The sequence below is a fragment of the Leguminivora glycinivorella genome, chromosome 26 (genome assembly GCF_023078275.1).
Source record: "Leguminivora glycinivorella isolate SPB_JAAS2020 chromosome 26, LegGlyc_1.1, whole genome shotgun sequence".
Taxonomy (NCBI): Eukaryota; Metazoa; Arthropoda; class Insecta; order Lepidoptera; family Tortricidae; genus Leguminivora; species Leguminivora glycinivorella.
In genome coordinates this window covers 10,076,971-10,104,036 of record NC_062996.1, presented here as the reverse complement: position 1 = coordinate 10,104,036, position 27,066 = coordinate 10,076,971, and the positions used below count along the sequence as shown (strand labels likewise).

The following is a 27,066-nucleotide window of genomic DNA, read 5'->3' as shown; positions in this document are numbered from 1 at the left end:
TTAGGACTAAATAATGAGTAGACGAGTCTCCCCGTGCTACTTTATGAGGATGTGAACACATTTTAATGTAATGGTTCTTTGTAACATTGGTTCAGGTCGTTCCTGGAGCCTCAAAATATGTAATAACATATCACAACTGCATTCTTACATAGCGAAAAACTATGCAAAAATGTTTGCTATTTCATCCACATAGCCAATTCCTTAAAATGTGTTCAGCCCACGTGGGCTTAACTGAACAAATTAATGACCTAAAACAGTCCAAAGCAATCTGATCTTTAGATTATTGGCCTCATGTGGCGCCGGAGCGGCCAGCGGGCTAGGTAACTATTTGATTAAAATAATAGAATAAATAACCCATTTAAGATGTTTGGGAAACGGTTAATATCCTGAACCAAAGAATACTGCGGCCTTGATATGCATCAACACTATCAAAAGGTTTACTTAAATGATTAAATGACCACAAATCCCACTTTAAAACCTAAATAAGTAGGCTGATAAAACCGTGGTTAATTTTGAATATTATCGTGTCAACTCACTCCGCGTCAGCGTGAGCTAGGTGTTTCAAACGCCGTTAACGACAAAGATAACATATGTAGTAGATAACTATATAGTGGAAAAAGTTTCCACAAAAAAAAGAAACCACGTTTATCAAGTCGCTTGCAATAACTGTGATAATCTTTTTAGTCTTCACCAGACTCATCATCATCCTCCTTGCGTTATCCCGGCATTGGCCCCGGCCCCGGCCTGTGAAGGCCTGGGGTCCGCTTTGACAAGTCTTCTCGAGACTATTTAATGATTACTGGGAAGTGATTCCGCAGTAGAAATATATAACCCCTGTCAAAATGACTTTGTAATTAACAAAGTAAGCACTTGGTACTAAGCTTAGGAGGCGTTATCATATTGTGTTGTTTCCTCCATCACACGTAAGTTTCAAAACGCCTTGCGTAGGCCGACAAAAACCGCTTTAGAACCATGCTAATTGTATTATACCTATTATACCACATCTGCTTGATCTGCTTGTGACGCAGGATATGTAAACACGCGCCTTGCGAAACGGCAGGTTTTCAGCAGGCTAAATAAAATATTTAATCGCCTTGCGCAGGCAGAAAATTGAGTCACGAAAATTGCAAGCCTTGCGCAGACTGCAAAATTTTCAGCTGTCTTAACAATCATATTATTCACACACCTTGCGCAGGCGGGAATTATGAAAATGGGAAGATGCACGTCTTGCGCAGACGGCTGGTTTTTATCTAGATAAATAGTAATACTCATAAGCCTTAATAAGCGGGAAATTTATTATCGGTACCAAAATAAATAGACATTGGGGAATCTATTTTGCCAAAAACTGAGGGAGGCTTGTACTATGGTAGCAAGGCGACATATTACTCTTATTATAGACATATGTATACTTAAATATCGCTATATATCGGGATAAGTCAAATCGTTCTGTGAGGTGAAACTACGTCTGTGGTTATTAATGGTTTTTGCCTCCAAAACTGCATAAAACTTAGTAAAAACATTGTGAAAGTGTCGGTTATAAATTGTGGACTAAGTGTTAGTGTTATTTTCGCGTACAATTGTGTATTAATTAAATAAAACTGTGAAATACTTACGCAAGTGACACTGGCCTACTTTGGTGTTTATAAGCCTACCCTCAATTTATTGACATTTTTAGTGACACTTGAATTTGGCTGTCAAAGTGAACTGTCACAACAGTGTTGCCACTGCAAACTTTAAAAAAAATCTTGAAAAATGGCTCCGAATAAAAACTCCCCTCGTTCAACTCAGGAAAAATGTACCAAGTGCAATAAGTCACCGAGCGATAAAAAGTTGTCGGTGACATGCGATTCTTGTAAAAAGCTCTTGTGCGGCGATTGTCATGGCATGTCTCCGACTGAAATTAGAGTGTTGGAGCTGAAAACCGTGGCCCGCGTTATGACCTTCTTATGCGGAGACTGCAAAAATGCAATGAATAACCTCCCAGAAATTATGAACACGCTCAAACAGCTAACCGAAGAAGTTAAGCAGCTTCGCGTGAGGCAGGGTATGTTGGCAACTGAGTCAGCAATTCGAGAAATATCTGAGAGAGCCAATAGAGCACAAAACCTAATCATTTACGACATTCCCGAGTCGAGTAGCAATGACGTAGATCAGAGAATAGGGCATGATAAAGCAGAGTGCACTGCACTCATCAACAAAGTCACCAAGTCAGTTAACTGTAACGGGTTAAAGACCATCCGCCTTGGGGCCGTAAAATCTAGCAAACCGCGCCCACTGAAGGTCGTCTTAAACAGCAAGAGTGACGCGCTGGAAGTTCTACGCAACAAAAAGAAGTTGGACAAACCCTCATCTGTAAAGGCAGACCTGACACCCATGCAAAGGGAATACCTAGTATACTTGCGCGAAGAACTTAACAAACGCATTGAAAATGGAGAGACGGACATAACAATAAAATATGTCAGAGGACAACCAACTATTGTTAAGAATTCGCCATTAAAAAACTAAGTTCTACTGCCTATCCGAAACCTACATCATTAACACCAGCATTAACAACTAAACCTAATAAGGAAATACAACCAGCATTACATACCTTAACATTATTATATACCAACATCCAATCTGTTACCTCCAAGCTGGACCTGTTCATCGCCAGAGTGAACTCACTCAACCCGACTCTGATTATAATCACTGAGACATGGCTAAAACCTAACATCCCCGACGCAATGATAAAAATACCAGGTTATGATATTTTTAGAGACGACCGGTTAGAAAAACGTAGTGGTGGAGTGGCTATTTACGCCAAAAACAGCGTTAACTTTGTAAGCACCAAAATGAACACGACATACAATACCAAACACCCTGCGTCTGAATGCTTGTGGTTGGACGTACAACTTGGGAAGATAAAGTTTCTCCTATGTGGAGTATACAGAGGCCATGACTCAACAATTGAGCAGGATTCCAACTTATTTAATCAGCTAAGTAACGCTTCGGAGTCTAATACCATCGTCATAATGGGAGACTTTAATTTTGGAGGTGTCAAATGGCCACTGGGGGATACTGAATATCTAACACCAAGGGAGAATAACTTTGTACAATGGTATAGGAACAGTAATCTAGAGCAACTTGTCATCAAACACACCAGGTACCGCCAGGGTAACCAGCCATCCGTTCTAGACCTAATTTTAACAAATGATGATGCCTTGATAGCCGACATAGACCACCAAGCTCCCATTGGCAAAAGTGATCACACTTGCCTAGTGGCAACCATACAAATTCAAGCGGAAAAAGACAACAAAGGTACAACCCCCAGATATAACTTTAAAAAGGCTGACTATGATAAATCAAAGATAAGTTATACACCAGCCTACGAGACATAAAAGACGAGCAAAGTGTTGAAACTCAATATCAATTATTCTGTACTTCTGTTGAAGATGCTGTTCATCTATATGTTCCCCGACAGAGACCAATGATATCGAGTGCCATGAATAAACCCTGGCTTTCAAAGGATATCCGCAACCTCATGAAACAAAAGAAAGCCCTATGGAAAAGATACTCGCTAACTAGACTGGACACAATTTACAGCGACTACAAGAAAATTAACAATAAGCTAACCAACCTGTGTAGATCTTCCCGCATTACATACGAGACAAACTTAGTACAGGCCGGCCCCAAGAAATTCTACTCTTATGTACGACAACAAGTGACTTCTAAGGTTAGCGTGCCAACGACTCTTCGTAACAACAAAGGTGAAACTGTGACACAAAATACTGAGATCGCAGAAGTGTTTGCAAATCAATTCGCAGGTGTATTCCAAAAGGAACCACAAGGTCAACTACCTATCCTAGAACCAAATCTTAGAATAAACGATTCCATCGCTGATATAGACTTTACAGCAGACAAAGTAAGACAATCGATCAAAGAGACGAGAGCGGATTCCTCGCCAGGACCAGACAACATTCCTGTGATATTATTAAAGAACTGTGATGTGGCAGAACCGCTAGCTAAAATGATGCAACACTCTTACGATTGTGGAACCTTACCAAAGCAATGGAAATCGGCTGTCGTAACACCAATATTCAAGAAGGGCAACAAATTGGAACCAGCTAACTATAGACCAATCAGCCTCACGAGTGTTGTTTGTAAATTAATGGAAAAGATCGTAGTAAAGCATATAAGGAACTTCCTCAGCCAGCATGAAGTGATAAGTGATCAGCAACACGGTTTTTGTCCACGCCGATCCTCAGTGTCCAACCTGCTCTCATGCCTCTCGTCCTGGACCAAGAGTTTTAACAATGGAGAACCTATAGATGTAATTTATCTAGACTACGAGAAAGCGTTTGACAAAGTCCCTACAACAAGGCTACTACACAAACTGGAATTCGTGGGTATACGAGGTAGGCTTCTCACTTGGATCGAGGCGTTCCTTCGAGAAAGAACTTTCTGTGTACGAGTTGGCGATACATTGTCAGAGCAGCGAGAAATTCACAGCGGTGTACCTCAAGGATCAGTCCTTGGACCTGTGCTTTATATAATATACACATTCGACCTGCCTCATAATGTCCAATGTAGCGTCAGTATTTTTGCCGACGACACGAAGTTATTTTCTAACCCTCTACATGATTTCGACCAACTTCAAAAGGATCTAGACGAGATAGCAAAATGGTCAAAGGAATGGCTCATAAGTTTGAATGCTGAAAAATGTACAGTGCTACAAGTTGGTAACCGCAATCCACATCTTGCTTACACCCTGGAAGGAACGAAACTTACACCAGTTAAAGTGCAAACAGACTTGGGAGTCAAAATTACCGAAAACCTCAAGTGGGAAGAACATCTAACAAGTATCACCAAAAGAGCTAAATCTTTAATATACCTCGCTAGAAAAGCCTTTGGGATACTAACGCCTGAACTCATGCTTAAGATATACAAGACATATGTTAGACCCATCTTAGAGTACGCTTTCCAAGTCTGGAACCCTTATTTCGCCAAAGATGTTGAGATGCTTGAGAAAGTGCAACGTAGTTTCACAAAAATACCCAAACAACTAAAAAAAATGTCTTACGAAGAACGACTTAAAGTGCTGAAGCTTACAACGCTAAAAGAACGCCGAGAGCGTGGAGACCTCATTGAAACGTTCAAGATTTTAACGGGGCACTATGACATAGACCAGTTTCAAGACCTGTACAAGCGCAATAATAACACCCGTCTGCGAGGCCACCAGTACAAACTAATATCTGAACTGTCTAAAAACAACCCTCGCAAACATTTTCTCAGCAACAGAGTGGTCAAAACATGGAACAAACTACCAGAGGACGTGATCTCAGCACTGAATGTTAACCAGTTTAAGAACCGACTAGATAACTACTTAACAAATTTAAAGAACACATCTTAAGAAAGAATTGTTGGATACAGGCAACTATCAGTTGTTATAACTGCCTGCCTGATTAATAAATAATAAATAATAAAAAAAAAATACATAATAACACAACCGTAACTCGGGAAAAAATGGACGTAGTAAAAAGAAAAAGATCCAATTCATATAAACATAATTATTTGAATATAATCTCAACGTAAAAAGGGAAAAGCCATTCAAATAAAAGGCTATTTTCAGAGGATGGCTCTCTTTCGTTCAACTACGTCCCGCTATTTGTGTGCATCACACAAACATATTCCCATACTGGGATTCGAACCCAGAACCATAGGCTCTGCAGACAGGGTCACTGCCTACTGTGTTAGACTAGTGCTTTTACACCGTCTTAACACTTGATATTTTTTCCACTAATGCCTGCTTCCACAGAATAATAATTATTATACTAGCCTTTAATATCCTTAAGCGGACTATACACAAAATAAAAACATACTGGTTGTAAATTTCTTCACACCTTGCGCAGGTAAGAAGTTTTTAGTAAGCTAGTGCAATGATGCATCCTTTTACTCTGCTTACGCAGCAGCCAAGTAATCAAATTAATCAAATACGCTCGCCTTGCGTTATTAAACGCTATTATTATAGTTAAGGATTAAAGAGTGACTCTCTCGTATGCGGATTTTCTCAATTATCTTTAACCGGAACTTATATTTGGTAATTAATACAACTCTCCACATACCTGAGTTTCACTTTGTAATCCTTTACTTCCACTGGCAAGCGGCTTAGATTTGATTAAGGCATAAGAACATTACCAAACTACATTTTTCAGAGGTATCCCTGACGATGCCGTACTGTGCATTTAAAATTGCCCATATTTATTTACGGAACATTTTTCGGATTACACAAACATGTTCCCCAAAGACGCTAATGATATAGGTTTGTTAGTTACCTTTCTTTAGAGCGGAAAGTCGATTTTAAGGCGCACAGGGATCGGATATAAAAGCCAACATGATACTTAGAATCAATAAATATTTATTGACGCCCTTGCCAAGTCCGGCGGCTATAGGCTTTAACTTTCGACTTTTGATCTATTTCTGAATTCCGTTACAGAATATCGATCTATTTAAAGAGATTGTAAAGGAATTTTATCCCGCAGCACAGTACCTACCACAATGGGCACGCACGGAAATTATCAGATCACAGCACAGGCCATCTTCGGTCGCAAGGCAAAACAAACACTAATCGCGTCAATTACGACTTTAATTAGGACTGTTTTAGTCTCAAAGAGGACAAGGAGATCATTTTTTCAATTTTTACTTTCTTGACCTGTTCCGTGCTTAAGACGAATCGATTCACTGAAAAAAATAACTGAAAAAGAAATAAAAAATCGCTTACTTACGCGACACGCTGCGCTCAAAGTGAATCGATCAGGTGCTCAGCTTCTAAAACATTTAATTTATAATAGTAAACGAACGGTAAAACCGTTTTCTAAAACGATATTTTTGATTAAACTTACAAAAAATTCCAATAATTAAGGAATTCTAAGAATTTTTTGTAGTGAACCGAACGTTCCGACAAACAGAACGCCAATGATGAAACATCGTTGCCGTCCCTACGGCACGGGTCGCCTGGTGGAAGGGGAAACCTGAATCGTAAAACTGGAGTTGCAAGTTGTTTACAGGTGTTCAGCTGTAGGTACCTGCTGTGAACCGCTACGCATCTACAAGCAGTATCGCTGTCTCTCAATATATTAAATAGGCTTCAAATAACGGTACAGAAGCTTAATATCATTATTGATCTCAACTTATCCTATCAGTACTTCCTACATTCTTCAGGTTTTGTGTAAATTTCATCAAAGTTTAGTTAAATGTGTTATAAAAATAAAAGTCATTTCATTTTTTGCCACTTGTCTAAATTGTTGATACGAGTTTATTTAATAGCATCGTGCTTCAGTAACATTTCCATGCGTGCAACGGAACGTTACAAGTAAATTGTTTTCTATTATCTTAAAAGTCTGTCATAAGACGAAATCCTGTGCTACGATTGGTTCGTTGTGAAGTAACTTACCGAAATCTTGACAAAGAAAACAATTTAAATTTGACATTCAAGTTCAAGTACAAAAAATAACGGTCAAATTGTGAACTGAAGCTAATCGCTGTAAATACAATTGTTTTATGTAATTTGAAGTGTTTTACTACATTAACAAGAGAGTTATGTGAAAGAATTAATATTCTAAAATGGAAGCAAACGATTTTATTGCAAAATTGAAGGCTGACGGGTCGGCCAACGATATTTATGACTTGGACAAAGTTTTCGCTAATTATAAGGAACTTTTGGAGAAATTACCATCAAAAGACAGAGGAGCGTTCTCTCTTAACGTTCTTTGTATACTTTCCAGGTATGTAGACACTTTTAGCAACATAACGTTTATGTAATTCTGTTAGATTCGTGCATGGAAAATTTGTATGTGTCGTGGCATTGTACCAACCATGGTTTGTGAACTAGAAATAAAAAAAAATCAAGTCTATTTGTATTCACTAGCTTTTGCCCTCGGCTTCGCTCGAGTTAAATTCGAAAATTGCGGAATGTTCCGTACAAACTTCCACCCCCCATTTTAGGGAAGTGGGGGCTTAGAAATAGATAATAAGTAGCCTATGTCACTCTCTATCCCTTCAAGTATCTCCACTTAAAAATACACGTCAATTCGTCGCACCGTTTTGCCGTGAACGACGGACAAACAGATACTTTCCCATTTGTATTATTAAGTACTAGCTTTTGCCCGCGGCTTCGCTCGCGTTAGAAAGAGACAAAAAGTAACCTGTGTCACTTTCCATCCCTTCAACTATCGCCACATAAAAAAATCACGTCAATTCGTCGCTCCATTTTGCCGTGAAAGACGGACAAACAAACAGACACACACACTCCTCCCATTTATAATATTAGTATGGATGGATAGATTTAACTTTTGTAGGTTGTATAATAAGTTACCCTTCGGGTTGGAAGGTCAGATGGCAGTCGCTTTCGTAAAAACTAGTGCCTACGCCAAATCTTGGGATTAGTTGTCAAAGCGGACCCTAGGCTCCCATGAGCCGTGGCAAATGCCGGGATAACGCAAGGAGGATGATGATGAGGTTGTATAATAAGTTAAATTTGTCCATCCATACTATTTAAACTATGTAATTATAAATATCTGGGCAACCGAGCTTCGCTCGGTTCTGTTCCGTATCCTTGACATGTGTCGCCATCTAGTTCAAAAATGAATAGTACCTACATCGAGCGAAAGAATTCTCAGCCTTAACAACACAACTACTCCACACGAGATGGCGCGCATTTCGCCACAAAAACTCAAATAGTGTATTTTCTATTCGTTTTAGCCTTGACCTGTGTCGCCATCTAGTGTTTGCAATAAATAGTACTTACATCGACCGAAAGAATTCTGTCTTAACAGTACAACTACTGCACACGAGATGGCGCGCGAAGAAAAACGCATGAAAACTCGAAAATTCGCGTTTTCCGGGACCTAAGGATAAGTTAGACCGATTTTTCACCCCCAAAAACTCCCACATAACAAATTTCTGCGAAATCGTTAGAGCGGTTTCCGAGATCGTCAGTGTAAATAAATATATATATAAATAAATAAATAAATAAATATACAAGAATTGCTCGTTTAAAAGTATAAGATTTATTACGTAGGTAATATTTTTATTAATGTTAATTTCAGAAATATTGACAAAGTCCCATCATGGCGCGACAAGATAGACGCCAAAGTGTTGCTGAACTTATCCATAGACTGTGTGCGGCAGACGAGGGGCCTGGAGAAGTCTGAGCGAACGAAGGCTCTGGCTTGTGTGTACCATTTACACAAGTTTATTGTGAGACACGTAAGTAATATCCACAGACCAACCCCTAAAGACATCCATTACAAGACGACTCGCGGTCACCAGCCTTACTTGTATTTGCCGTGATATAAGCGCGGGCGCTCGCCGTGCCCGATCAAAAACGACCAAGTAACCGATCCGAAAGCAGCTTGTGTTTTTCGCAATAAAAAAATTGAAAAAGGGTATTTTGATGCCTTAAAGATGTTCACCTGCAGTGTGAAATGGTGTGGAAAGGTAACAAGAAGATCAAATTTAAAAACAGACGGTATGACATTCCACAAATAAGTCATATTTATAATTTATTCAGAGCCGCATAGGTCAACAAACACTGGCTATTTACGCGACTCCCTTTCCATCTGGCGCGACTGCATGCCGTCCTTGAAACGACCAATCGCAGCGCGCTAATCACATTCCCCTCCCGCTCCTCGCGCCCCAAGCACTGGTGATTTGTAGCGCGCACAAAATTTACAATATTGGCACTCTATAGGAGGTTCTCTGTGGTAATACCAAATACAAATAATTTATTAAGAGATGAATAATTTCTACAGTGGTTATTCTTAAAGATATGAGATATGAGACATTGTCGGCTCTATTAGTAGATTCATTAATTATTTGAATATGTCTCATGAAATTTTTGATGTCCAAAACCTTGAAATTTAGTGAAACATAAAATTAATTATCAAGACACTACTTAGCATGCAAAACCACAGGTTAATTACTAAAAATTTTGACAAGTAAATAAGCTGCTACAAAATTAATTTTTTTAAGATATTTATTTTCTGTTACTACAGAAGAGACTGTTACCACCATTGTTTTTTTTTTGCTGGAGCAAAACTTGTTTAAATAAATAATAAATAAAAATAGCCTTTATTATCGAACTTTGATTTCAAGTACATATTTTGTTATTTACATCGCCATTTTTTTTTATTTATTTATCTAAAAACAGTAAAAACACTTATATACAATTTTTTTACATTTGAACATCGAGCGAAAACCACTAACGGTTTATCCGCCGCCTTGTCTCTCGTTTACATTGTAGGTATTTTTATTCAATAAAGGTAAATCTAAATTTATATCTAAGTAGGTACTTAAACAGTTCTTACCTAATTAAAGTAATTAATAAGTAAAGAAGTGGTTGTTTGTAAACAACCGGGTGCGCACCTGTACTTGGCAACAATAGGTTTTTTATAATCGTTTTTGTTTTGTGTATTATTAATTATGTTACAACTCCACCTCGTCCTGCCCTTTGACGAAGGCGTCTTCTAAAGTCTTCCACTGCCTCCTGTCTCTTGCCACATTCATCCACGCCCTCCCACCCGTCCTCAGCTCTCCGGACCATCTACATTTTTGAGGCTTGCTTTGTCTTGTGCTAGGGCACTACTCCATAACCTCTCGAGTCCACTTGTCTCTGCCCTCTGTATGTAAATGTGTATCATAAATAATACATTACAATATTCTTAAATTCTAGCCAACTCAGCCACCACCAGAGCTGGTCCTCAAACTCTCTTACATGCCATTTGAGTACGAACAGGACTACCTCCTCTCCGAATACTGCAAGACATACTGGAACCTGCTCGCTGACCGACTCATGTTCATCGAGAAGTTTAAAACCGGTCGCAGAGCCATCATCAAACTGCTACCAAAACTTACCGAAGACATACAGAAGGTTGTACTAATGTATGACACCGTACAATTCTGTAGTACTATTCTAGTGTTCCTATTGAAGAAATTACATTTCCTATACAATACAGAACATGCCAAGGAGTTGAATAAGAGTTTTGGACTGATATTTGAGAGTTTATCCTTAAAAAAAGATGTGAAATCATTTAAGAAGTTAACGGAGAAACAAATGATTGAAATATACACAAAGTTCAGCGATTGCTTCTGCGTTATAGCGGAGAATGCAACAAAGTTGAATTTCACAGACTCCGTTTTGACTGAGGTGGTTCGTAGCTGTATACCGTTCATCGGGCATACTCCAGACCTATTCCACTGTTTACAGACGTTCTACTTAAATTCCTTCTGCTGTATTTTTACTGATAACGGCAATCCAAGCATAAATGAGACTGTTTTAAACAGTTTAATAATTTCATGTGAAACAACAGAAAAATTAGGATATGCAAAAGCAATGAGGGCTACTTATCCTTATATAAATCAATTGTTAAGAGTATTTATCGAATATAACTTACCTAAGTCAACATTAACTGAAGATGGTCAAGAAACTTGTCTTAAATTGATAATACTCTTACTAGATAAGTTAAAAGACACAGAACAGTTGTTGAAATGTGATAACTGTAAGATCAAATCAGGTTTACATGATGCTCTACGTCTCTCATTTATCGCTAAAAACTTCATCTCGGCCTGTCTGAGCTCTAAACATGATGTTAGTTCAATTCTACAGCCCTATCTCATGATTATTAAGAAACAACACAGTATTTTAACCGAATTAGCGCGTCTTAGTTGCCCGAATTATGAGAAATGTCTTCGTAAACTGCAAACGGACATACACAACACCGCTATACTTCTGAATAAGGCAGAGAACTTCGAATCAGCGATACAATTCTTCGACTTATATCTGACGCATGAATTTCTTCATTTCAAGTCATCTCAAGACTTGAAAAATATAAGCAGAGCGTTATATAACAAAAGTATATGCGAGTTAGATTATAAAATGTATGAGAAAGCGCTCTTAGACGGGTTTCTAAGTCTAGTTTTTGCTCAGCCGGAAGGTTTAAGCTCGGAGAAGTATATGAGCTTGGTGATGGACGTGAAGGCTAAAGCGTTGAAGGGTTGTGACGATGAAGAGTTGCAAATGATGACGGTGCTGGATGCTTGCAATGTGGTGGTAGAGAGGAAACTGTATGGGAATCTGAAGCCGTTCTTCGCTCGTTTAGATTTCAAGTAAGTTATTTTATTTCAGTGTAACTTAGTAAATTTGAAATAAAACTATGGAAACGGATTAAATCGCGTATTATGAATTTAAATTTAAAATACATCCCGACGTTTCGAACTCTTTACAGCGTTCGTGGTCAACGGGTGACTGAGGAAAAATTAAAATGTGCAAAAGCTACCCACATACAAGAAATATTAACGAACCATGACCACAAATAATATAGATTTCTAAGGCAGGTTCACACACTATTAATAAAGCTAGTTATACAATATTCAAAAAATTTACCATTACTATGTTAAAAAATAATTAACCAATTAATCTACACAAAATTGACAAAGAACAAACTGCAAAATGTCCAACACAAATGCCTCACAGCCTTCGTCGTGCTTGTTCCATTATCAGATGTACCACTGGATCCCAAGGTGGTAAAGCCATCCTCTCTATTAAAGTTTGGATATTTTTTGATCTCAATTTTTTTGTTTCCATAGTTTTATTTCATGAGTAACTATCGCGGTAACCGATGACAATATTAGTAAACTTCACTCTAGATTTGCATTCGAAAAAGTGGTGCATAGTAATATATTTATTGCCTTAACATATTCACTGGCGGACAAAACATGGCGCACTACCCCATAAACCGCTTTTTTTTTAACCCCCGACGCAAAAACGACGGGGTGTTATAAGTTTGACGTGTCTGTCTGTTTGTCTGTCTGTCTGTGTCTGTCCGTGGCATCGTAGCTCCCGAACGGATGTACCGATTTAGATTTAGTTTTTTTTTGTCTGAAAGCTGAGTTAGTCTTGAGTGTTCTTAGCCATGGTTCATGAAAATCGGTCCACTATGTCGCAGTCGGGGGTTTTTTTCCAAAATTTTAATTTTGTGGTTAGGTTATTATTATAACTGTTATCTTGTGTAGCGACAGCCCGACCTGCGGGTTGTCCGGCATTGGAGCCCTAGGGCTATCTCAAAATTCAATAGAAGGGCGTTTTCCAAAAATAAATATCGAACTTCAACAGATCTGTTCTGTGTGTGATAGTGTTGTGTTCCTGTCGGTGAGTAAGGCTGCCAGAGCTCAACGAGAGTGCGGTGTGCTGATGACGGGAGGACTTACGGAACTGAGTTATTCCGTCTTTTGTTCTTTGAGTTGTCGGTAACCCGAACCCTCCTTGGCACTTGTGCATTCCTTTTCACTGTGTATTTAACACAGCAAAAGGGAATGTACAAGTTTCTAATGGGGTGGCAACGCGCATGTGAGCGTGCGCTCTTTGAGTTGCAGGCTTCCATAGGTTACGGTGACCGCTTTCCATCAGGCGGCTGTACGCTTGTTTGCCACCGACGTAGTATTAAAAAAAAAAAGATCTACATAAGCATGTAATCCCTCGGTTTATTTATTTTATTATCTTGCAATGTCCATTGAATTCAATTTAATACCTTTACCTATTTATAATAATCATTTCACTGCACTTGTTATTGTTTAATGCATGTTAGATATTATGAAATATAATGTCAATTAGCACGTAAGGTTTAACCGTTAGTGTTAATTGTATACAATAAATAAATTGAAACAAGCTTCTTCTCAGAATTACGACCTGATTCGATCCTGACGATAAATCCAGATCTGGTGATATTCGAGATTTATTTTGGAAAACGCACAGAAATAGTGATAAAAACGCCCTTATACGAATGTATAGGAACAAAATCTAATTTATTTTGACTTTTGGTCATCCCTTTAATAATATATTTAATCTGACTGTACATAAGAATATTATTTATTTCAATTTTCAGCACACTACTACACCACGAGTTCACCCTATACGGTCGTCTGTGGCCGTCTTTATCGCCTGTAGCGGGCGTGTGGCGAGCCCTACACTACCTATCAACTGGCAAGCGATATCCTTGGATGTGTGGTAAGTCATGATACAAGTTATTCTGTATAGTCGTCTATAGAAGACTGTCGTCTGTAGGAGACAACTTTTCTTTTATTTAAAGTCACACACAGGTCGAACGCGATTAATTAACATTATTTTTACCTTTTTTCCTAACGTAAATTATAAATATGTGTACAAAGCGCGAGAACTTAAAGTGTTAACTTTTCTTTTGTCAAGCGGTATGCGTGGGTGTGTGGTAAGTCATCATGATACGAGTTATTCTGTATAGTCGTCTATAGAAGACTGTCGTCTGTAGGAGACAACTTTTCTTTTGTCGAGCGGTATGCTTGGATGTGTGCCAATCATTTGGTTTTGAGATACCGCCACTCGGCTTAACAGGGCAGTACACTACCTATCAACTGGCAAGCGATATCCTTGGATTTGTGGTAAGTGTTACATTACATGAGCATTGTATGGTCGTCTATAGCAGACTGTTGCTATTTAAATAAATCAGTAAGGAAATAATATTGTAATTCTTTGTTAATCCTTTTACTTCTATAAAACACAATACATACATTTCACCTACTCAAAGGTTAGTTGGAAGAAATCCCTTAAAGTGATAAGTTCGCCTTTGTACCGTCTATCCTGTGTCAAATGTATGTATTATACAATAAAGAGTTTATACACACAATAATATCAGTCTTCTTTGCAGCTCAACCTCCGTCCATAGACACTCTCTACACCATAATCATCCAAACACCAACAGTCGTCCGTACGATCCACAACCCGCACCTATCCGCCATCTTGTCGTCTATACTCGACAACATGTCTCGCACGGGCGACGTCAAGATGAAAGTGATTGAGGCCACGCTGCTGTTTTTGAAGGCGGAAATGGACTTGGCTGATGCCGCTGTGAAATATGAGTGGAAGAGTAAAGACCAGGTTAGTCTGTTATCCATACTATTATTATAAATGGGAAAGTGTGTGTCTGTCTGTTTGTCTGTCTTTCACGGCAAAACGAAGCGACGAATTGACGTGATTTTTTAAGTGGAGATTGTTGAAACTGTTGAAAGAATGGAGTGACGTAGGCTGCTTTATGTCTTTTTCTAACCCCCCACTTCCCTAAAGGGGAGGGGGTGGTATTTTGTATTGTAGCATTCAACAGTTTCCGAATTTAGCGCGAGCGAAGCCGCTGGCAAAAGCTGGTATGTTATATTATATATCTAGTCGTCTATACTCGACAACATGTCTCGCACAGACGTCAACCTCTGCTTTAAGATAAGATCTCTTATATATCGTCACTACTTTTAAAAAACTTGTATCTTCGTCTGTCAATGAAAAGAAAATTGTAGTAAGTATGTATAGAATGCATATAGACTTACTGCGTTTTAACTTTGAGGAACAGCGTGAGATACGAGATTTTTTAAAAGTAGTGACGATATAAGGTTAATCCGGCTGTTAAAAAAACTGAAAATTTTGTTTAAAATAAATATTTATTTATTTTCAGAGCATAGACCCTGACTTGGTGCCATGCTGTCGAACACTAGAACAGGAGCATAAGGCATTAAAACCTGCTTTACAAGGAGTGAAGCTATGGACCGAAGTTCTGTCTCGCCTAGATGACGGTAAGACTAAGTTCCACATGTTTCTATTGTTAAATAATGTAATAGACGTAGTATATGTGCGAAATGTCATTTGATATTTGCCAGTCGCCACAGTATAAGGGGCGTCCATTTAAATTTTTAAATTTAAATATTAAATATTTAAATTTAAATATTTAAATATTATAGGACATTCTTACACAGATTGACTGAGTCCCACGGTAAGCTCAAGAAAGCTTGTGTTATGGGTACTCAGACAACGCTATATATAATATACAAATACTTAAATACATAGAAAACATCCATGACTCAGGAACAAATATCTGTGCTCGTCACACAAATAAATGCCCTTACCGGGATTCGAACCCAGGACCGCGGCGCAGCAGGCAGGGTCACTACCGACTAGGCCAAACCGGTCGTCCATTAATCACGTCATACATTTTCGGCTTATTTTAGACTGTGAGGCAAATTAGCGCACGTGAATTTTTAAAACTCAGCTCAAGTTTTGACAGTCTAGTTATGTAAAAGTTTATATTTAAAAAAAAATAGCTCAGAAATATGATGATTTAATTTTGTTAACTAACTAACTAACTACAATACAGTGTATCACACAGGAACAAAAAAAATACACGTGATATGTTACTGACCCCCTCGCCCCCATGGTGATATTTGTTGATTTTTCCATGACCCCGCCCCCTATATAGTATGACGTGATTAATGGACGCCCCCTAAGGACGACTCACTAGTTAATCTCCGGGATTTTTGCCAGGTTGTAATAACGTATTGTTTAATTTTTATATTATTAATAAATAAAATATGTTTATTTCAGTACCTCAAGACTTCCTAACCTCGCCTCTGCTCGTGTTACGAGTGATGTTGCAGCAACTGTTGCACGTACGCAGCGCGTACGCTTTACAACTGGCGCATGTGATGCTGAGGGTGAGCCAGCGTCTACAAGACAGGTCAGTGTTGTGTTACGCGTGGTGTTGCAGCAACTGTTGCACGTACGCAGCGCGTACGCGTTACAACTGGCGCATGTGACGCTGAGAGTGAGTCAGCGTCTACAAGACAGGTCAGTGTTGTGTTACGCGTGGTGTTGCAGCAACTGTTGCACGTACGCAGCACGTACGCGTTACAACTGGCGCATGTGACGCTGAGAGTGAGCCAGCGTCTACAAGACAGGTCAGTGTTGTGTTACGCGTGGTGTTGCAGCAACTGTTGCACGTACGCAGCGCGTACGCGTTACAACTGGCGCATGTGACGCTGAGAGTGAGCCAGCGTCTACAAGACAGGTCAGTGTTGTGTTACGCGTGGTGTTGCAGCAACTGTTGCACGTACGCAGCACGTACGCGTTACAACTGGCGCATGTGACGCTGAGAGTGAGCCAGCGTCTACAAGACAGGTCAGTGTTGTGTTACGCGTGGTGTTGCAGCAACTGTTGCACGTACGCAGCGCGTACGCGTTACAACTGGCGCATGTGACGCTGAGAGTGAGCCAGCGTCTACAAGACAGGTCAGTGTTGTGTTACGCGTGGTGTTGCAGCAACTGTTGCACGTACGCAGCACGTACGCGTTACAACTGGCGCATGTGACGCCGAGGGTGAGCCAGCGTCTACAAGACAGGTCAGTGTTGTGTTACGCGTGGTGTTGCAGCAACTGTTGCACGTACGAAGCGCGTACGCGTTACAACTGGCGCATGTGACGCTGAGGGTGAGCCAGCGTCTACAAGACAGGTCAGTGTTGTGTTACGCGTGATGTTGCAGCAACTAGAGGAATAACTAAGGAAAGAGTTGTAACTCCATACATCAGTAAATGCAAGTTATTTGTAGTGACATCTAGCGTCAATCACGCGTCAAATAACGTAAATTATCAGTGCCACTACTCGACACTAGGTACTTAAAATTGCAAACAGGACTTATCGCGTATTAACTATGTTTTAAACACTAACCTCCGACGTTTCAAGGACGGCATTGTCCCCGCGGTCTCGGAGTAGACTGGCTGAAGTTGACATCAACATCTTCTAGCTGTACAAGTTTTTCGAACTACCCGCACTTGGTCCTGACTACCCACTTGAGTAAGTTTAAGTATGTGTAAAAATCGTGAAAGATTATATAAAATAAATAAATAAATATTGGGGACACCTTAGACCGTTTTCACATTATCCGATCCGATATCGGATGTCGGAAGGATTTCAATAGAAAAATTCAAGATGGCGCCTGTCATGTATGGGATATCGGTCCGACATCCGATATCGGATCGGATAATGTGAAAACGCACTTACACAGATCAACTTAGCCCCAAACTAGGCGTAACTTGTACTATGGGTGCTAAGCGACGATATATATACTTAAATAGATAAATACATACTTATATACATAGAAAACATCCACGACTCAGGAACAAATATCTGTGCTCATCACACAAATAAATGCCCTTACCGGGATTCGAACCCAGGACCGCGGCTCAGCAGGCAGGGTCACTACCGACTGAGCCAGACCGGTCGTGTGCTGCTTCAAGCTGCTGATTAAATCAGTGTTTCGACACTAGGTGTCAACAGTGTCTCGTCTGCCAAAAAAAAACAATGTCCTGTAATATTTTTTTTTTACAGAGCGTCCTACCTCGAAGCGGCAGGCGTCATGCTATCCCACGCGTACAAACCGAGCGAGCAATTACGAAGGATATTGTCTCTGGCCGCCGAGTGGGCGGGACGCGTGACGGACGACGAGAGAACCAGGGAGGCGGCGCTAGTCTTCTTATGTGACGCTGCTGTAAGTACAACATACATACATATTGTCCCGGATTTGTAAGTTTACATTTTTGACACATTTGTATTATTAAATTAAAACGGAACTTAATCGCGTAAAACTTACGTTTTATATTTAACCCGACGTTTCGGACATGACATTACGTCCGTGGTCACGGGTAGACTGGCTGGGAGTTGTATCAACATCTTCTAGCTGTACGAGTTTTTCGAACTACCCGCACTTGATTGTCATCAGTCACTTTTACGCTAGGGTTGCCACTCTGCCTACATACAACACTCACGACATCCGATGGTATGGGATGGGAAGTTTTCTCACGTTTACACTTGCACAGCTTGTCGTACAGCTTGAAGATGTTGATACAACTCCCAGCCCGTCTACCCGTGACCACGGACGTAATGTCATGTCCGAAACGTCGGGTTAAATATAAAACGTAAGTTTTACGCGATTAAGTCCCGTTTTAATTTAATAACCTGCCTGCTACGCCGCGGTCCCGGGTTCGAATCCCGGTAAGGGCATTTATTAGTGTGATGAGCACAGATATTTGTTCCTGAGTCATGGATGTTTTCTATGTATATAAGTATTTATATATTATATATATCGTTGTCTGAGTACCCACAACACAAGCCTTCTTGAGCTTACCGTGGGCCTCAGTCAATCTGTGTAAGAATGTCCTATCATATTTATTTATTTATAATATGAGTGAAGATCGTGTTAGTTTAAATCAATATGTTTGACACATTTGTTTTGAAGTATGTTGCGATGTGGCTAAGACGTATCGTTTTCCAAATCCCCTCCCCCTCTTCCCTTCGGTAGTGTTTTAATTTATCGCCACTCGTTTCGAACCTTCTGTTTTCGCACTTCCATCGCAATGTACTGTTATTGCACACCTCAACACAGGGAAAAACATAGTAATTTTATTATAAACAGCAACTTAGAAGAGGTAAAACAAAGTGTTCTTATCGCTAAAGAGCGATCTCTTTCAGACAACATTTAGGTAGATTCAGATTCAATAGTTTATTCATGGTAAACACATAAATTATTTACATAAGTAATTCATAATTACAAAAAAATAAGATAAGAAAAAAAAATGTATGTAGTGTTGTGTTCCTGCCGGTGAGTAAGGCTGCCAGAGCTCAACGAGGGTGCGGTGTGCTGATGACGGGAGGACTTACGGAACTAACTTGTTCCGTCTATTGTCCTTTGAGTCGTCGGCAACCCGAACCCTCCTTAGAACTTGTACACTCCTTTTTACTGTGTACTTAACACAGCAAAAGGGAATGTACAAGTTTCTAATGGGGTGGCAACGCGCATGTGACACTGTTTGAGTTGCAGGCGTCCATAGGTTACGGTGACCGCTTTACATCAGGCGGGCCGTGTGCTTGTTTGCCACCGACGTAGTATTAAAAAAAAAATATGTCGGGTAGAGAAGATTAATAAATGTATACCTAAGAATAATATAATTTTTTTTATTTTCAGATATTCTACCACAACACGAAACAGCATTCCGCCGCGGCCAAACTGATCCGCGTAGTGCAATCCAGCCTCATATCAAATATGGACTCTATGCCGATAACAACAGGGCGCGTTTTGGACGCGCAAGCTCTGTATGGGGACCTGAGCGCTAGCGTCCATGCGCAACGGCACTGGCTTACTGTTGGGAATAATGGTGAGATTGTTTTAACCCCCGACGGAAAGACGACGGGGTGTTATAAGTTTGGCGTGTCTGTCTGTCTGTGGCATCGTAGCTCCCAAACGGATGAACCGATTTAGATGTTTTTTTGTCTGAAAGCTGAGTTAGTCGGGAGTGTTCTTAGCCATGTTTCATGAAAATCGGTCCACTATGACCACTATGTCACAGTCGAGGGTATTTTTCAAAATTTTAATTTTGTGGTTACTGTGTGTGATTAGGTTATTTACTTATTTTAATTATAAATGGGCTTACTCTTGGCCACAGACTAGCCAAAGGCAAAGACGTGGCCTACGATGGAGTGAGCTCGCCCAGAAGATGCCTGTTCACTCTTGATTTGAAGGTTGCCGGGTTATATGAGCTCGGAATTTTGAATTACCTTTTCAGACGTGTATCGTACGACGTTTTTCAGTACAGATGGCGATCTGAAGTTTCGACCCGACATATAATGAACCACTTCTCGCACTAGTACGTAAGAAAACACCATCTGTACTGAAATAGTACATTACGATACAAGTGCGTAAAAAAGGAAGGTCGAAATCGGTCGGCGATAAATTAAAACACGACCTAAGGACCTTTTCGCACGTGTATCGTACGACGTTTTTCAGTACAGATGAGCCTCCGAAGTTTCGACCTGGCATATAATGAACCACTTTTCGCACTAGTGCGTAAAAAACACACCATCTGTACTGAAAAATTTTGTTTATCTTTTGTTCCAGAAACCACCTGGGTCCGCCGCCAGCACCGCTCTCTACTCCTCAAACACCACATCCTTACCTCCACCTTACACGCTGTGTCTCTATCCCGCTCGCTCCGCCTACGTAGGAGGGGGAGGGCGGTCACCGCTTGCGCTCTCGCCTCCGCTTCCGCTCAAGCGAGGGTAGAACTCTGTATAACAGCGATGGATCCTAGTCGGTGTGACGTGGCGCGAGTAAGTTCATACATTTGTATTTTACGTTAGACGCTGTCGCTGAAGCGAGGATCGCGCTTTGTATGGCGGCTATGGATAGTAGTTGGTGTGACGTGGCGCGAGTAAGTTCATACATTTGTATTTTACGTCAGACGCTGTGGGTTCCGCTTTCGCTGAAGCGAGGGTCGCGCTTTATATAACGGCTACGGATAGTAGTCAGTGTGACGTGGCGCGAGTAAGTTCATACATTTGTATTTTACGTTAGACGCTGTCGCTAAAGCGAGGATCGCGCTTTATATGGTGGCTATGGATAGTAGTCAGTGTGACGTGGCGCGAGTAAGTTCATACGTTTGTATTTTACGTTAGACGCTGTGGGGTTCCGCTTTCACTGAAGCGAGGGTCGCGCTTTATATGGCGGCTATGGATGGTAGCCGGTGTGACGTGGTGCGAGTAAGTTCATACATTTGTATTTTACGTCAGACGCTGTGGGTTCCGCTTCCGCTCAAGCGAGGGTAGAACTCTGTATAACAGCGATGGATCCTAGTCGGTGAGACGTAGCGCGAGTAAGTTCATACATTTGTATTTTACGTTTGACGCTGTCGGTTCCGCTTTCGCTGAAGCGGCAATAGATCCTAGTTTTGTTCATAAAATCGCTACCGCTTGTGCTCTTGGTTCCGCTGAAGCGAGGCTTGTTCTGTGTGACAGCAATGGAGAGTAAGCTCACCGATTTATATCTATAGTCACTATAGAAAACTGCATTGTCAAAAAAAACACAATTTTTTATGAAAGTAAAATATTTTGGCGAAAACTCACACAATGGGTAATGGCTATGTGTAATAAATACACCCTCGTAAACGTCAGCCGCCGCTCCATTGGTGGCTTGAAAAATTACAGCTACCGAAAAACGTAAAAAATACAATTTTATGTATTTTTCCGGAAACGTTCGTATCTGTCATGCTAGTTCAGTCAATGTCAGTACATCTTGTACTGAGACTGACTGAAATAGCATGACACGTTCGTACGTTTCCGTAACAATACGAAGGCAAATCTTTTCGCACTACATCTGAATAGGTCGCGGGTTCGAACCCCGGCTCGCACCAATGAGTTTTTCGGAACTTGTGTGCGAAATGTCATTTGATATTTGCCTTGCCTTTTCGGTGAAGGAAAACATCGTGAGGAAACTGAACTAATTCCTATAAGAAATAAAACTATGGAAACGGATTAAATCGCGTATAATGAATTTAAAATACATCCCGACGTTTCGAACTCTTTACAGCGTTCGTGGTCAACGGGTGACTGAGGAAAAATTAAAATGTGCAAAAGCTACCCACTTACAAGAAATATTAACGAACCATGACCACAAATAATATAGATTTCTAAGGCAGGTTCACACACTATTAATAAAGCCAGTTATACAATATTAAAAAATTTTACCATTACTCTGTTAAAAAATAATTAACCAATTAATCTACACAAAATTGACAAAGAAACAAACTGCAAATGTCCAACACCATACAACACAAATGCCTCACAGCCTTCGTCGTGCTTGTTCCATTATCAGATGTACTACTGGATCCCAAGCCGGTGGTAAAGTAAAGCCATCCTCTCTATTAAAGTTTGGATATTTCTTGATCTCAATGGCCTCTCGCAACATTCTGGGTATATATCGCTTCTCCTTAGCGAGAACCAGAGGCTTGTCAAACTTTATAGCATGATTGACTTTATCCATGACATGTTCAGAGACTGCAGACCTTTGCCGACGGTGCTTGACATCCGCTATGTGTTCCTTCACCCGTGTGGAAATGCTTCGTTTCGTCTGTCCCACATATGACAGGCCGCACTCACAGTCTAGCCTGTACACTCCCGCGCTTTGTAGAGGAGTTTGACATTTCACAGGCCTCAGGAATTGGGACATCTTCTTCATAGGCTTGAAATAAGTTCTAATAGAAGCCCGTTTCAAGATGTGGCTGATCCTATCTGTGACCCCTCTAACAAAGGGGAGAATTGCAGGCCGGCGCTCGACTGTAGGGATCTTCAAACGGGCCTTCTGCTTGACACGCGGTATCTTGAGCTCGTTCGCCAACAGTGCCTGCCTGGCATGTCGAAGCTCCGCGGTCAAATGTTGGTCGTCACATATCCTTTGGGCTCTCTGAAACAAAGATTTGCCTACAGTAGCTAGTTGACTGGGATGGTGGTGGGATTTGCCATTTAAGTACCTATCAGTATGAGTAGGTTTTCTATACACAGTGCGACCTAAGCTATTATCAGGATTCCTCAAAATGAGAACATCCAAGAAGGGAAGGGAACAGTCTTTCTCTAATTCCATAGTAAATTGTATTTTACTATGGATAGAATTTAAATGGTCTAAGAAAGTTGAAACATTACTTACCTACCTAAACATTATTAGGAAGTATAGTAAAAGTGTCATCTACGTATCTTTTAAATATCTTCGGCTGGACGGCAGTCAATGAGAGCGCTCTCTCCTCAAAGTCCTCCATGAAGATGTCGGCGACTACTGGAGACACCGGAGACCCCATTGCCACGCCGTCCACTTGAAGGTAGAATTCACCATTCCATAGCAAGTAGCCCGATGTGAGGCAATGTTCCAACAACTTGGCGTAGTTCTCAGACATGTTCTGCTCTCTCAACCTCTTCTTGACAATTTCAATGCAGTCTTTCACCGGTAGATTCGTAAATAGCGACTGAACATCAAAACTGACCATGATTTCATCATCAGTTAATGTGAGATCTCTAATTTCACTGATGAAATGGTAAGAATCCTTTGTATGAGAGCTGGTGCCACCTCGCAATGGTGAAAGGACTCCCGCTAGGTGCTGAGCCAATTTATACTATTAATTTATTTATTTTATTTATTACTTATTTATATTTTATTTTATTTATTTATATTTAATTTTTTATTTGCAGTTTGTTTCTTTGTCAATTTTGTGTAGATTAATTGGTTAATTATTTTTTAACAGAGTAATGGTACATTTTTTTTTTAATATTGTATAACTGGCTTTATTAATAGTGTGTGAACCTGCCTTAGAAATCTATATTATTTGTGGTCATGGTTCGTTAATATTTCTTGTAAGTGGGTAGCTTTTGCACATTTTAATTTTTCCTCAGTCACCCGTTGACCACGAACGCTGTAAAGAGTTCGAAACGTCGGGATGTATTTTAAATTCATTATACGCGATTTAATCCGTTTCCATAGTTTTATTTCATGAGTAACTATCGCGGTAACCGAAGACAATATTAATTCCTATAAGGTCTAGTAGTTACCCTTTAGGTTGGAAGATCAGATGGCAGTCGCTTTCGTAAAACTAGTGCCTACGCCAAATCTTGGGATTAGTTGTCAAAGCGGACCCCAGGCTCCCATGAGCCGCGGCGAATGCCGGGATAACGCAAGGAGGATGATTTTTTTAATTCAAGTGGTAAAGTTCTTAAAAACAAAATTAAAAATACTTTTTTTCAGGCCACAATCGACCAGCGTCTCAAACACATAATCGGCCTCCAAACCAACGAGTGCGCCCTCCAGAAACCGCCTCCGACCGACCTCAAAACCGCCCCCCACACCCCCCACTTAGAGGCCGTTCGCGACGCCAGGATACCTAAGAAACACCAGACTAGTCCTTCAATACCTGTTGACTATGTCGCCGCGTTCAAAATACCGGAATTCTTCGACCATGTGTCTAACTGTGAGTGCTATTCTTGTCAAACACCTAGTATATTCCTTTTGACTTCGCAATTGCTAGGTATGGAAGCTAGCGTCTATTTTAGGGGTAAAGAATTCGATGTAGCTAAGAATTACTTCAATGGTGTCTTAGAGAATTTCTGTAACGTGGAAAATAAAATAAAAATGTGTTTGAGAAAGTTGAGGGAAAAATTCGAAAAGTATGTTGTAGATATTATTGAGAAGGGCTTTGAAAAAGAGTTGTTCAATGTCGAACTTGAAGTTTTGATCGAAGCTGCTTATTTTGAGCTATCACAAAAAAATTACACGAAATCTGATGATTATATATACGTCAGAATCAATGAGATATTACAAGCGGCTGATATAGATGGGTATACTAAGAATGAAATTATGAATTTGATGACCGCTTCGGAGATTCTAAGAAAGACAGATAAAGTGCCTGATAGAATGACAGAAATTGAAAATGACTTAGAAAATTTGAAAATTACACCTACTAAAGAAATCTTAAAAACACCAGAAGCAAAGCCAAGTAAACCACCTACAGTTGTCAACAAAATTGTAGTTAATAAAGAAGAGTTGCCGGATTTGAAATATAAAATACCAGCGCTGAATTTCGATGAGCCCGAAGAACAAATTGTACCAAAAAAGAAAACGAATTTCAAAATACCGATACCTGTAACCCATAAACCGGTTTTAGAAACTATAACACCAAGACCATCTAGATCTAAAGTGAATATATTAGTGACTGAACCATCTGAAGAAGATATAGATGTAGCTATGACTCCACAGAATGATAAGTCAAAAGTTGAATTTTTCACCCCCTCAGAATCGACCCCGGATCAATTTTTCACCCCCCAAACGTCAGTCAAAACTTACGCGAAGAAATCTCTAAGACAGAATATTGTTAAGAATTTGGAGCAAGAATTTTCTTCGAAAGAAATTCCAAAAAAATCAAAAGAAGATCTTCCAAAAGATGTAAAAAGGGTTTCAAAAATCGTAAGAGAGGATTCTAAAGAAAATAGTAAGCCTAATATACCAAAACCAAAAATAGAGGCAGCGAAGAGCCTTCTAGAATCAAAAAGAGGTAGAGTCGAGACGGGGTCCCTCCAGTCGTTGAAAGACAGAAGGGCATTGAAACGGTCGACCAGTCCGGGAAAACTCCCTAAGGAAGATGTTAAGGATAACCCGAAGACTAGACTTAGGAGACCTGTGGTTAAAGTTGAGAGAGATGACAAGAAATGACAGACTGCTGTCAAAAATAGTTTCGTATTGACACATGGACCAAGTTAGGCAACCACCAAAAGCAGTAATAAAGAGTATTATCGTACAGTATGACCACTCCCGCTCCCCGCTGAAAGTGCCGCCCACCCGTTCTCGGTTACCTCGAAGCAAAGAGGATCCAGTATTATAGAGAATGACTGTCAAAGTAAAATGTGTAATCACAGTGCATAGACTGCCATCTCTCGACACCGGCTTAAAACTTTTGAACCTCAGTTTTGACAATTTGGCCCATATTCTTAGCTTGATATGTTTTAAAATGTCAAATATTAATATTAGCGCCATCTAGCCGAGCGTACCCCAAAGGTGTATCACCATCTAGCTTACCGTACCTTTTTCTGTATGGTTTTGGGGTACGTTTTTTTCTTAGACTTTATCGGTCTTTACGAAGTTATATAGGTCTTTGCCTCGAAGTTACCGCCTGTCAAAAACGCGAACAGGCGACCTGTCATATTTCACTCATACAAGCATGATACGCGTTCACCTACACGAGCTTAGGCTGTGTGCTAGGAATGCGCCTCTTTCATATATTTGATCGCCAGTGTCCGAGGTGTGCTATTACGAATACATATATAACTCCATACATCAGTAAATCGTCACTACTTTGAAAAAATCTCGTATCTCACGCTGCTCCTCAAAGTTAAAACGCAGTAAGTCTATATGCATTCCATACATACTTACTACAATTTTCTTTTCATTGACAGACGAAGATACAAGTTTTTTTAAAGTAGTGGCGAAATGCGAGTTACTTCGTATTCGTCGGTCAAATTATCAGTACTGTTACTTGTCAATAGATGTCGCGACGAACAAAAAGAACAGCACTCAACAATTTTTAGCTAATATTACAATAGTATTAATCAGTATTCTCTTTTCAATTTCTTCTGCTAGTAATACAAGTTGTAAACTGTATTACATTTTGGCAGACGCGACACTGTTGACGCCTAGTGTCGAGTAGTGGTACTGATTTAAGCTATTTGACGCGAGATTGACGCTAGATGTCACTACAAATAACTAGCATTTACTGATGTATGGAGTTACAACTCTCGTTATTTATTCCTCTATGTTTTGAGGTAATTTTTAACATCTTTTGTTATGGAACGTTTTACAGTGGTCGTTTCATTTTTTGACATAGT

At 40.1% G+C, this 27,066-nt stretch overlaps 1 protein-coding gene across 1 annotated transcript; it reads left to right on the top strand.

Moving 5' to 3' along the window:
- The first annotated feature begins 7,556 nt into the window (after positions 1–7,556).
- On the top strand, positions 7,557–26,176 carry LOC125240027. The gene is made up of 11 exons (XM_048147848.1): positions 7,557–7,760; positions 9,084–9,243; positions 10,709–12,141; positions 13,917–14,038; positions 14,712–14,941; positions 15,507–15,624; positions 16,430–16,562; positions 18,208–18,367; positions 19,841–20,030; positions 20,771–20,982; positions 24,437–26,176. Exons 1-11 carry the CDS (start codon positions 7,600–7,602, stop codon positions 25,895–25,897), a joined length of 4,380 nt encoding a protein of 1,459 aa, XP_048003805.1. The 5' UTR covers positions 7,557–7,599; the 3' UTR covers positions 25,898–26,176.
- Positions 26,177–27,066: the final 890 nt, after the last annotated feature.